Below are 12,978 nucleotides of genomic sequence, written 5' to 3' on the forward strand. Positions count from 1 at the left end.
CAAGATCGAGGACAGCACAAACATGATACTGGCACATCATCAAATTTTTTTTTAAATATTATTATTTAAGAGAGTTAACATTGTCTCAGCTGTTTTGCATTTGATGTTTTTCAGGAAACAACACAAGGGTTCTTTTGAAGAAATCTCAGAGCTACCAGCAGGAGCTGGAGACGATGTTGGCAGAATTACAGAAGAGACAAAGAAAGTTTCTCAGAGGGTCAGAGCAGCAGAGGGGGGTGGAGGAAAAGTAAAACAATATGTCCAAATACAAACTTATTAATAATGCAAAGGCAAGCAGATGTTCTTCTGAAACATATTTGCTGAAAGATACTTTTTATTGAGTTTAAACAAACAAAACAACATACAATACCCCCACCCCAGACAGCCCTATAGCACACACACAACAAAAGAGAGAAATAAATAAATAAATAAAATAAAATAAAATAAAATAAATGACAGAATAAAATAAAACAAGAAAAATTAATTAAAAAGATATATAAATACATAAAATAATACTTGAGATTGAAAAAAAAGCAATTTAAAAAAATAATTACATGAAAATTTACATCAAATGAGGTAAAACAAAACATTGTCTCCAGTCTGCTCCATGCATGAGAATTTAAACCCTCAAAAGTACGTTTTTTAAGTCTGCTGTAAATCAAGGAAGGGTGACTGTACATCCGTAAACAGCTCATCTTTTCCCCTTAAAACAGCCTGTAACCTTTCATGGGGGAAGGTGTTAAAAATCTCCCTGTACCACAGGGTAACACTTGGCAGGGAGGTTTTGATCCATTTGTGCAAATGTTGCTTTTTAATTGTGCAGTAATGTAAAGTTTGTGTACAGTTTTATTTTCAAAGTAAAGAGTGATCACATACATTTTCACATTTTACCCTGGCTGGTAAAAATATATGGGTCACTGCTGCACACATGACCCACGTTATGTAAACTGGAATCATGCACAAGTCTTTGTATTCTTTTTTATTTTTGAATCACAGATTTTCGCGGGACTTCAGCTGGAATTGTGGGAGGGAGGGTGAGGGAAGGGAGGTGGGCTTGAGGAGGAGGAGGAGGAGGAGGGATGTGGATGGAGGTCTGGCTCTGTCATCTCCACATAAACCGGCCGGGGGAATTTTTTTTTTCTCCCCACCACTCCTGCAGCAGCAAACAAAGAGCAACATGGAAAAGTCATTGTGCATGTTGGCTGCACTGATTTTTCTGGGAGTTTTTTTAGGTGCAGCCGGAGCGCTGATAGACGATGCAACAACCCAGAGGTATTCATTATTCAACAACACAGCTACAACCGGGACTGTGAACAAATCTGTCGCTGTGGAGGATCAGAGCGGAGACCGAGCCACTCCAACTACAGCAGAGACAAAGTTATCCACCACCGCTGGCAGAGGGAAACAGCTGGATACCCAAAACACAAACAAAGACAGTGAAGAAGTCAACAACAACAGCAAAGAAGAAGAAGAAGAAAGAGATGCCAGCAAGACAGAAGATAAGAAAACTGAACTGGGTAAGAAAAAATATCACTTTTACCACCTGAACTTCTGCCAAGTGGTCCACTTTTACTTTACTGTGAGGAGCCAGAGAGACTTCAAGCTAATTAAACCCAACTATTATTGGTAATTAAATGAGCAGTTAAGTGCAATTAATGAATGATGCCTTCAGGGACCCACTGAGCCTCTGCTTTAACTCTGATGTGGTCAGCTCAGCATGTGCAAACCCGTAACGCAAAAATCAACTTGCATGACATTTTTTGTGGGAATACAGGGGGTTTATTAATAAAAAGGGTCTTTAAATATGTGGAAGTAAATAATAGTTTTTATTTTGAATTAGTTTTATTTAAGAAAGAGCCAGACCCTCTTTTCAAACACCTTTCCTGCCTTGGATTCATCTCAATAACAGATTTAGGACCATAAGCAAGGATTGTTTTATATAGCTGTGTTTTTTTTTGGCTTGTTTTGTCAGAAAACAGTCCAGAACCAAAATATATTAAATTTATATGGAAAGAAAATAGAAAAAAGCATCAAATCCTTAATTCTTTAAAATATTACTTCATAATTAAAATGAATTTTGAGGATGTTGCTGTGAAAATGTCTCTGGACCTGAAGAGAACAGACGAGGCTGTTTTGACCTGCCAGGTCGAGTAGTGTTTGAGATTGATGGGAATGTTGTTGCTTGTTCCCAAAGCCATAAAATACCCTGCAGCTGTAGCTCTCTTCCTCCTGCTCTGCTGAAGGTTTGACTTTACGCTCTTGGCCCCTAAACTTTGTCTCAAATTACATTCAAACACTCCACACATTCACTTATCTGCAGTTTCCTCCAGACACGCAGAGGAGGGGGAGGAGGAGCAGCAGGAGGAGAGGGCCTCCAAACCTCCACTGAACTGACCCAGGATGATTAGAGATATTCCACACAACCTCTGGGACCTCGTGTTACATCAGCCATGTGTTTGCTTACTCAGAAAAAGAGAGAGAGAGAGAGAGAGAGAGAGAGCGAGCGTTTAACCCTTCAGCAGTCAGTACCAGAGCTGTTTCTGCAAAGGATCAGCATCTCCAGAAAGGCACAGACAAAACCCGAAGAAGATTTAATCTCATAATTGCTTTTCATTTTCCTCCCAGACTGTCCTCCCCTCGGCCTTGAGTCCCTGCGGGTCGACGACAGCCAGATCCAAGCTTCTTCCTACCAGCGGATGGGCCTGGGTGCTCACAGGGGACGGCTGAATATCCAGGTCGGTCCAGATCTGGATCAAAGTCAATTCAAACACAAAGTGCAGAGTTTCAAAAAGATTAGTTTGGTTTATTCATGTGATCTAACAAGATTAAAGAATTCCTCTAATTTAACTTTCTACCCAGAAACCTTCTGTTCACTTTCCCAAGGGTCTTTAATGTCGTCCACTTAGATGGAAAAGCAGGAAGCAAACTCATGAGGACAGGATGTAGGCAGATCAGAAGCATCGCTGCACATGTGTAATCTTCGCATTTTGTTGTTTGTAAAGAAGCATTAAGATAATCCAAAATAAATATTCATATCTATGAATACCATTAGAACCTGGCTGCAGCTGTAGTTGTTGCGTTTTCCTAAAGAGCCTTTGCATTGGTACAGAAATGATGTATTTTAATTAATGATGTCCAACTGTTTATTGTCTCTCTGAAGGATTTCCACCTCACTGTCGACTGTCACAGGTGATGTGTCGCTGCAAGGCAAATGAAAACATTATTTGCTTCACAAAGGTGGTCCAATAAATCTGAATCAAACAGTTAAATGTTAATTCCAAAAGGAAACTGCAGTAATTATAACAACTACGCATGACTTACACAAACAATGCATCCAGTCTACAGCTGACTGGAGACAAGGTCAGTCATTACACACAGGTAGCATGCTGCAGTGAGCACGGTGCAGTGAGGCCTCAGGTGGGGCCTGACTGGTTGAGGCTAGGCCCCGCCCACCTGTGACTGGGCAGGAAGTTATGTTTTCAGTATGAAGATGTACAAATTAACACCTCAGAATATATCAGCTGATTTACAAAATATCTTTTAATTTCCTTACTCGTTCACTCTTTTATTTTCATCCATATATTTCCACTGCATATTTCTGAAGCTAATGGATTGTGAAGTAGGTTGACCACACTCTCCATCTCTTTTTTTCTCCTCCTCTGCCTTTATTGGCATGTAAAATTTCCACTCTAATAAAACTCCAGGGACTGGATTTGCAGTAGAAAGTGTCCTTGCTGAGCACTTTTATGTCGTTTTTCAATGATTAGAGTCACTTAGCAATTCAGTGAAATAATAAGCAAAATGCCAGCAGTGTTATTCAATATCCCTGCCACCCCCCTCACCCCCCCACCCCCCCACCCCCTTGTTCTGCAGTCTGAAAGCAATTATTTTCCAATCAGGTCAATGCCAAAGTGTTAGGCAATGCTTCACATAGGAGCATTTTCAGTCAGTTTAGTGGTTTCTGCAGTTGACAAAGGAAAATACTGTTTAACATGTTTGTTTTTTTTTAGTCTGGCATCGAGGACGGGGACATGTACGATGGAGCCTGGTGTGCAGACTACAAAGACCAGCACCAGTGGCTGGAGGTGGACGCCATCCACCTCACCCGGTTCACTGGAGTCATCCTGCAAGGCCGAAACTCCATCTGGAGGTCAGGTAGTATCAGGATCAAAGTCTGAAGAGTTTCTGCCTCAGAAATAAAAATATCCACCAAAATAAAAAAGAAAGATGCATAACACACAACAAAATTACTGAAAACACAAATCATTTGCAGACAAGCTGATTGCAAGCATCTGTAAAGCATTTTGGAAATTAGCTCCTCATTTGATATACTGGTGGTTTAAATTCAGTGTTCTGTGCAACAAAGACAGAGCACATTGTTTTTGCCCTGAAGTCTGTTTAAATTTGATTTCTTGTTCTTGTTCTTGTTCACTGTAGTTGGGACTGGGTCCAAACCTACAAAGTGCAGCTGAGTAACGACTCTGTGAACTGGCAAAGATGCATGAACGGGACAGTAGAGGCGGTAAGAACTACTCGCTGTACTTTCAGATTTGAGGAATGTACCAGGCGAGACCACTGGACCTCAAACAGATGGAAAACAGATTTTGAAGAGTTTTGTTCCAAAGTAAAAATATGTACCATGAACAAAAAAGTTAGAGAAAACTACATGAAATGGAAACAAATGAGGACGATGTTGCAAGAAACTGAAGATCCTACAGTGTTCGAGTCTAAGCGATGTTATGTTGAATTGTACAGATATTTGAAGGGAACCAGAATCCAGAGACTCCGGTGCTCGGACTCCTCCCTGTTCCCACTGTCGCACGTTTCATCCGCATCAACCCACAGACCTGGTACCCCAACGGCACCATCTGCCTCCGGGCGGAGATACTCGGCTGTCGTGTTGACGGTAGGCAGAAATACTGAGAGTCTAAGTAATGATGAGTCGTTTTCAGGGTTGATTAATATATTAAAGGTCCCATATTGTATAAAGGTAGATGTCCATGTGTTGTTTGATTATAGATCAGGTCTTGGTTCTATATTAATACTGTGAAAGTATCAAAGCGTTCAGTCCACAGAGAAATGCACACAGCCTGTATTCAGAAACTGAGCCTTCAAACCAGCCGTCAGTAAGTTACTTCTGTAACTTTGTGATGTCACAACAAAGCAGCCACCGCCCTCAACCCTGCCCCAAAGCCCCGCCCACCTGGACCCACCATCCAAACCTTGCAGGGTTTGGTTTCTCTGAGTGTTTTACCTTTAATCCGCTAAATTTTTATTGGATCACTCAGAAGACAGTAAGCCAATCAGAAGAGAGGCTCAGAGCCTCCTCTCTTCTGATTGGCTCACCGACCTGGTATTGCTAGAGCTCCAGAGAGAAGCCTGAGAGAGGAGATGTAAAACTACATTGAGAAAACTACAAATATATCTTTGTATGGATCAACACTTCAAAATAAAACACAGTGTGTAAAATACGGACCTTTAAAATGTTGCATGATTGTAATTCTGTCAAACCTCATGTTCTATTTCCTCGTAGATCCATCTGACATCTACGCCTCAGAGCAAGATCCAGGATCGAAGGACGCTCTGGACTTCAGACACCACAACTACAAAGAGATGAGAAAGGTCAGAGCTGAGATGCCACGCAAGCACGATGAGTAACTTTGGTTGCTCCTAAAGCTAATGCCAAGGGTTTTACTCACAGTCTTAGCAGTTTGCAGACTTTCCTCAGAGTTCAAATTTAACCCATTGAAGGCTTTCAGTCCAACAAGTCCTCTTCACCCTGCAGCTCATGAAGTCTGTGACGGAGGAGTGTCCGGACATCACCCACATCTACACCATCGGGAAGAGCTACATGGGCTTCAAACTCTACGTCATGGAGATCTCAGACAACCCCGGCAAACATGAGCTCGGTACGAATGATTAAACTTTTCTCCTGCGAGTCCAATATGAGACGAAACCTTAAATCCAGAACTTCCTGGACCAGAATTCATCATGTTTCTGAAGTTGCTCTGAGTTCAGCAGCTCAGGGTTCCAGTTCAACATCCTCCAGTGTTTATATAGCCTAGTTTCTCTGCAGCGGCACCACACAGGGAGTCAGGAGAGTCTTGAGGAGAAGGCCTCTCTTGTATAAACAAACTGATAACAGTTTGAAATTAGAGACTGCCCATTCAAAACACCAAACAAGCCAGATTTTTTTGTGATACTGTCTTCAGATGCAGGGAATTGTGGCCGCTGTATATCTGCCAAAAATAAATGTAAATAAATGAAGTGGAGTGCAGCTCCAGCTCGTCTTTCTTTGTTCTCGGAGAAGTGGCGTAAACACATTTGAAAACAGCTTCACTCCCGAGGGGGAAAAAGTGGGAATTTAGGTTATTTAAGCATCAACAAAGCCAACAGCTTTAAATATCAGCTGTTTCATGGTTTGATTTGGTGCCAAATCCAAGAAGAAGAGGGTCAGGGGCGCACACGTCTTTGAAGTTACAAGAAATGCTCGTGTATCGAGTGCAGATCTTGTGTCTTTGGAGTCTTTATATTCAGGAATGTCTGCCATCAAGTCTGGCCAATCCATGTGTGATTATTGGCAAATGTGCTGCAGACCAGGTCCACGCCGTTGCCTAACACAACACAGAAGGGTTTGAAAGTTTTATCTGGGAGGTTGAATGTGTTCCTGATGTGCCTCTGGGTTTTAACTTTTACCTACAGAACAAACTCAAACTCCAGACTTCAGTGTTTGAATCCAGTTTTACTGTTACTCCGCGTTTGTTTTGTCTTCGCACAGACGTCATCAGGATGAATTTCTCCACATGTATTTCTTGGCAGGTGAAGTGACTCTCTAGTTTTCTCTCTTGGCAGGTGAGCCTGAGTTTCGCTATGTGGCGGGGATGCACGGGAACGAGGCTCTCGGTCGAGAGCTGGTCCTCAACCTCATGCAGTACTTATGCAGAGAATACAAGAAGGGCAACCAGCGTGTCGTACGACTGGTCACCGAGACACGAATTCACCTCCTGCCCTCCATGAACCCTGACGGATATGAAGCAGCTTACGAGAAGGTGGGGAGTGCTTCAAGTGACATCTTGCAGAGCAGTGGTTCCCAACCGTTGCCACCTCATGGCCCACGTTAAAAATCTCAAAAAATGTTGGCGGGAGACGAGAGCCCAATGCACTGCATCTTCAGAAAACACATCAACACATGAGCTGCAAATACTGACAACACGACGGAAGTGTGTTTGTTTTGTCTGTTTGCATGTGTTTTCTTAAGTTGCAGTGTGTTGCGCTTCAGGGCCACCGTACATAACAAGACCGAGGACGAATAATGCGTTCTCAGAGCACTTTTTATTTTAATTCATTTTAAATTTAAGGTCAAACATTCAAGGACTGAACTGGAATCAGGGGGAAGCTATTAAACATATTGCAATACGTTCACGGCCCACCAGGGGGCTGCAGCCCACAGGTTGGGAAACACTGGTGAAAAGTCAATGGCTTTTTTTCTTATATTTTTCCCCAAGATGTTTAAAGGAGAGTCAGTAAACTGGTTGTTTCGACCGTGTTGGACACTGAGCTCGTGTCTTTGTGTAGGAGACACTGCGAACACTACAAACCGGATTTTGCTGTAAACACATTGGGATACGTTTTCAAAATTCATCGACTGGCCCAACAAGAGCACCTTGTTTAACTGTGAGAGTAAACCCTGACTGTGTGAAGTATCTCAGGCAGGACGGTCTGATCTAGATGAACGTGGAGGATTGTGGTTTGTAAAACTCCCTCAGTGTGATGTCTGACCTTTTGAAACTGGATGTAGAGGTGAAACATTCGTTCTTAACTGAGAGTCGGTTGGATATTAGTCAAGCGCAGACAGGGAGGTTGAGGTTTGAGGTTTGCAAAGTTTGCAACCCACATTTTGTGAAATGATGATGATGCAGGCTGTTGCTCACTGATCAGCTATCTTCATCTTTCATGGGGGCTGACATCTATACACATGTGATTATTTGTGAGACCGTAGGGAGGCCACAAAGGAGACAGTATAATCTTGTTCTAAATGATGGCGTGATATCATGATATATATACATACATACATGTTTCTGACTGACTGATCTGCTGCAGGGGTCAGAGCTGGCCGGCTGGGCTGAAGGACGGTACAGCTTTGAAGGAATCGACATGAATCACAACTTTCCAGACCTGAACAACATCATGTGGGACGCCCAAGAGAAAGCAGCGGATCCATCCAAAGTCCCCAACCACTACATCCCCATCCCGGAGTACTACACCAAGGAAGATGCTACTGTAAGATGTAGTTTTATACGCGTGACACTCAATAGACGGAGCAGGTTCAGCCACTAAGTGGAGGGTTAGAGAAATGTCTGACTTTGGTGCCACCTGGTTGTATTATTAAGAATGAAAGGGTGAAAAATTCTCCTCTGTTGCCGCTAAGGTATAAAACCAAAAGACAGAGACTCTGATGTAACAACGATTATCCATTATTAAAAAGAAAAAAAGAAAACAAATTGAACCAAGCTATTTGTGTTGTTATTGTTTGTAGGATCCCTTTGAAAGCAATAGACTGATCTATCAAACTGTATATAAAGTATGAGCATCAGTATTAACAGTCTAATCTTATCTAATGTCATATATTATAATATGTCATTTACAGGGGCCATTTTACTGCAGAACAAGTTTTACTTTTGATACCTGAAGTACATTTTGCTGATAATACTTCTACACTTTCACTTGAGTATTTTACATTCATGTATTGTTACTTTTACTGGAGTGAAGGATCTGACCTCTTCATGTCCAGGTTGCGCCGGAGACCCGCGCCGTCATCAGCTGGATGCAGGACATTCCCTTCGTGCTCAGCGCCAACCTCCACGGCGGAGAGCTGGTGGTGACGTATCCCTTCGACTGCACCCGAGACTGGGCCCCTCAGGAGGACACCCCCACGGCAGACGACGCTTTCTTCCGCTGGCTGGCCGCCGTCTACGCCTCCACTAACCTGGTGATGGCCAACCCCGACCGCCGCATCTGCCACTACGAGGACTTCCAGTCGCACAACAACATCATCAACGGAGGAGCCTGGCACACCGTCCCCGGCAGTGAGTCCCAGCAGGGAATCCTTGACCCACCTGAGCCGCCTCAGAAGATGTAGTTCAGGTTCAGTGAGGAGCTTTTACAGAGGACGTCGGCTGCTTTCAGTTAATGTTAGAGGAAAACTAGATTCCCTGTTTGTAAGTTTAAATGTTTAAATTAGTGTTGAGCCGATTAAAGAGATTAACTACCTTTAATTGTTGTTCTCTAGAGGATCAAATTCAGTTGTTTCCCCATTTAAAAGACACTAATCCACACACATAAAACACTGAAGGTTGTTTCAAGGTGGAAAACAACGTTTGTCTGACACATTTTAGCTGAATTAAACTTTGAGTTTTGTCTAACTATTGAATGGTTGGTATGCACATTGTTTTAGTCTTATTTAAAACAGGGACTCAAGAGAGATAGATCAAATTCTAGTTATTTGTATTTTATGTCTTACTTCCTGTCTTTGAGATTTACTTTTTCACCTTAAAAAAAAGACTTTCTATCAGTTTATGCATAAAAAAAACTAATAAATTCAAATTTTCATCTCCTGAAGCAGCTGTTTTTAATGTTTTTTTGCCTGTTTTTCTGTAACGTGTTCAGGTATGAATGACTTCAGTTACCTGCACACCAACTGCTTCGAGGTGACGGTGGAGCTGTCCTGTGATAAGTTCCCTCACACCAGTGAACTTCCCATCGAGTGGGAGAACAACAAGGAGTCTCTGCTGGTTTACATGGAGCAGGTCCGACCGTCCAGAGAAACAATGATGTCAAATGAATCCAGTGTTTAAAATGTCTGCTGTTTGCAGTTGTGACACTGCAGCGTTTTGTCTTCACGCAGGTTCACAGAGGGATTAAAGGTGTGGTGAGGGACAAGCTGACCAAACAGGGAATTGCAGATGCTATAATCAAGGTGGAGGATCACAACCACGACATCCGATCAGGTCAGCCGGTTGATTTCATGACTTCGTTTTCAGTTTTCTTCATTTCACTTCCCTTTTGTTTTTGTCGTTTCTTCACTGATAGCATAATAAACTGAGAGAGTGACAGAATTCACAGAAAAGATCTCAGGGGTGGAGATGTGGTCTGCGGAGACAATCTCTGGACGATCACAGACTCTTTAAGAATCGAGGGCGAAGAATAAATCCTTAAATGCTGACGATGCTCAACGTTTTTGGTTTTTGTTGTCGTCTTGTATTGTGCAGTATTTCGAGTGCAGCTAAATGGTGTGTTTTGACAGTTCCAGCTGTGTGCAAAGAGGGAAAACTACTGTATTTGAAGTGTTTGATCAGCAGTGTAAAACAAACGTTTGTCCTGGAAAACCTGGACGGTCAGAAATCTTTTGTTGAAGAAGCAGAGTTTCTGCCAGTTTCTGCACCAGCAGCAGGTATTTTTAGCCCTCAGTGATGTTCACATATTCTTCAGCAGGTGTTATTGCATCAAAGCCACAGCTCTCAGTGAAATCCACAGCAGAGTGCAACAAGCTGACTCCTGTTCTCTCTGGACCTGCAGGTTAATCATTAACAGAAGCTAAAAATCAGAAATAGATTTGAAATCTTCGGTTTTGTCTCCACATTTACCTCCTGTAGCTGCTGACGGAGACTACTGGCGTCTGCTGAACCCGGGCGAGTACAAGGTGGTGGTTTGGGCCGTGGGTTACTTCCCGTCCATGCGTCGGTGCCAGGTTGGGTCGGAGCCACATCCCACCGTCTGTGACTTCACCCTCACCAAAACGCCCATTCAGAGGCTGAAGGACATCCGGGCCAAAGGAGGGAAGATCCCCCAGGACCTTCAGCTGCGTCTCCGAGCCCTCAGGCTCCGTAAGCTCCGCGCCAGCACCAAGGCCATCAACCAGCGCAGGGAGAGCCAGCGGCTGCAGGAGCAGCTGCTGCAGAGGAGGAGAGCCCGGTCCTCTGGAGCCCGGAGAGCATGAGAGGAGAGCGGGACGACGGGCTGAAGAAACCTCAGAGATGAGCTGGATCAGGGGTTAAAGAAGTTCAATCCATGATGAGAAAAATGCCATCTGGGTTTCGACTGTTCCCAATCGACAAAAAACATATTCCTCTACACAGCTCCAGTGATATCGAGACATGCAGACAGTTTTAAAACACCTGCATCTGAAGTTTCAACTTTAAAATCCTTTAAAAAAATTCAACAGCTTTACATTTGTGTGTGCTGACCGATTCCTCCATGACAGTCACACAAACTCCTGCAAAAGTTGACAAGATGCATAAAGTAAAAACAGGGTTTTTATACAAATACAAAGATACAAGCTGAAAATAACTTCTAAAAAGTTGCACAAACAAGTTATGGAACTTTTTAGAGGACAAAGGACAAATAAACAGTTATGGACAGGCATCCTGGAGTGATTCATGAAACTATTCATCTGTTTAGTTCCTCATGATAGCGGATGAAGCTGCGGCGTTTGTTACGCATCTGTGAAGAGACTGAGTTGAGGATTTAAGTGTCAGCTGGTCTGATGTGTGTCATGTTTTTTTTTTTTTCTTCTAACACTGCATCTGTTTGTTTGACTGAAGTCCAACAGGACCATAAACTTTCAAATAAATATTCCTTATTTGTGTTACCTGTATTCCAGCGTCTAAATCTCTGCTCAGCTTTTACAGTTTATATGCAAAACTTTCAACATACTTTAGTGTTTTTTTCAGGAAGTGATCCGTGTGACATCAGATGGGAATCAAACAACAGCTCTGGAAAGCTACTGACTTAAACTAATATTTAAATCAAAATGGATTTATCATTTTTAATTTTACTGGAGACACATAAGAGTGATAAAAAAAAGTAGGAATTATTCTCTGGAAACCGTGAATGTCTCCAGAAGATGGTGAAATATTTCAGTGGATAAGTGAAATATTTGAGCTGCTGGAGGCACTAGATGAAAAGTCTGAGGATCGCCAAAATAATCAGGAACCATCATCTGGGAACCACGAACATCTCTGCAAAATTTCATGACAATGACCAAAATAGTGGACTGACGGGACATTGTCATCCAGAGGCAGGACGTTATCATTTTAATCTTTGCTTGTTTTATTGTGAAAAACAGGAGTGTTTGGAATCTGCAAGACTTAAAATACAAGTCAAATCACTCTTTGGTTTTACTGTTCACAGCTCACAGAGTTACTGTACACAAGCTGTGACAAGGGGCTGCGAGAGGTCAGAGGTCATCATCATCTAAAGGGTTTGTTCCAAAAACTTCAATCCACTGAAACAAAACTGTGTGTACTTGCGACTGTTCATGTCTACAAGCTGTGACCAGATGAATCAGTAAACTAGTCATCCTTTATTAAATCTCTATAATTTTTAAAAGCCTGAAGAGGTGAAATTATCCAGTAATATGCACAAAAAAAATCCAAAGATCTGAAGAAATAAACCCCTAAAACTCATTGTCCATGACTGACTGCCACCTAGTGGTAAACTCTCATCTCTGCATGTGTGAAAATTCAATTTTGTAATAAAAAAATAAAAAAATATTGAACAGCAAAAAATACTGGAGCCAAACACCAAACAGTCAGCAGTGCAAAAGAAGCTAACCTTTTATTTCAGTGATAATAAGTACCGTTTTAGTATCATTGTCGGGATTACTTCCTGTGTGTAGCCATGTAGGAAAACAACAGTGCGAGCAATTCAACATTGTTTTTGTCTCTTGTCCACCCCCCCACCCCCCCCAGCCGTGAGGTGCACAGGTAACAACAGAACGACAGTGAACATTCAATTAACCCACAACAGGATACAGGTTAAAACGAAGGAACAGGACTGACAACAAAACAAAACAAACAAAACAACAACATAACAAAACAACAAAACAAAACAAAACAAAACAAAACAACAACATAACAAAACAACAACATAACAAAACAAAACAAAACAACAACATAACAAAACAAAACAACAACATAA

At 42.2% G+C, this 12,978-nt stretch overlaps 1 protein-coding gene across 1 annotated transcript; it reads left to right on the forward strand.

Annotated features, from left to right (window-relative positions):
* The first annotated feature begins 1,158 nt into the window (after positions 1–1,158).
* LOC111225568 (probable carboxypeptidase X1) lies at positions 1,159–11,574 on the forward strand. The gene is made up of 13 exons (XM_022750527.1): positions 1,159–1,517; positions 2,626–2,735; positions 4,011–4,150; positions 4,438–4,522; positions 4,756–4,906; positions 5,534–5,622; positions 5,786–5,909; positions 6,853–7,049; positions 8,101–8,280; positions 8,792–9,086; positions 9,667–9,806; positions 9,905–10,007; positions 10,653–11,574. The coding sequence occupies exons 1-13, from the start codon at positions 1,178–1,180 to the stop codon at positions 10,994–10,996; spliced, it is 2,298 nt and encodes a 765-aa protein (XP_022606248.1). The 5' UTR covers positions 1,159–1,177; the 3' UTR covers positions 10,997–11,574.
* The last annotated feature ends 1,404 nt before the right edge of the window (positions 11,575–12,978 follow it).

The sequence above is a fragment of the Seriola dumerili genome, unplaced genomic scaffold (genome assembly GCF_002260705.1).
Source record: "Seriola dumerili isolate Sdu_G_001 unplaced genomic scaffold, Sdu_1.0 BDQW01000149.1, whole genome shotgun sequence".
NCBI classification, from domain to species: Eukaryota; Metazoa; Chordata; class Actinopteri; order Carangiformes; family Carangidae; genus Seriola; species Seriola dumerili.

Coding starts and splice junctions, on each gene's coding strand:
- LOC111225568 (XM_022750527.1), top strand. CDS start 1,178: ATGGAAAAGTCATTGTGCATGTTGGCTGCACTGATTTTTCTGGGAGTT. Junction 2,736..4,010: donor GGGGACGGCTGAATATCCAG/GTCGGTCCAGAT, acceptor GTTTTTTTTTAG/TCTGGCATCGAGGACGGGGA. Junction 4,151..4,437: donor GGCCGAAACTCCATCTGGAG/GTCAGGTAGTAT, acceptor TGTTCACTGTAG/TTGGGACTGGGTCCAAACCT.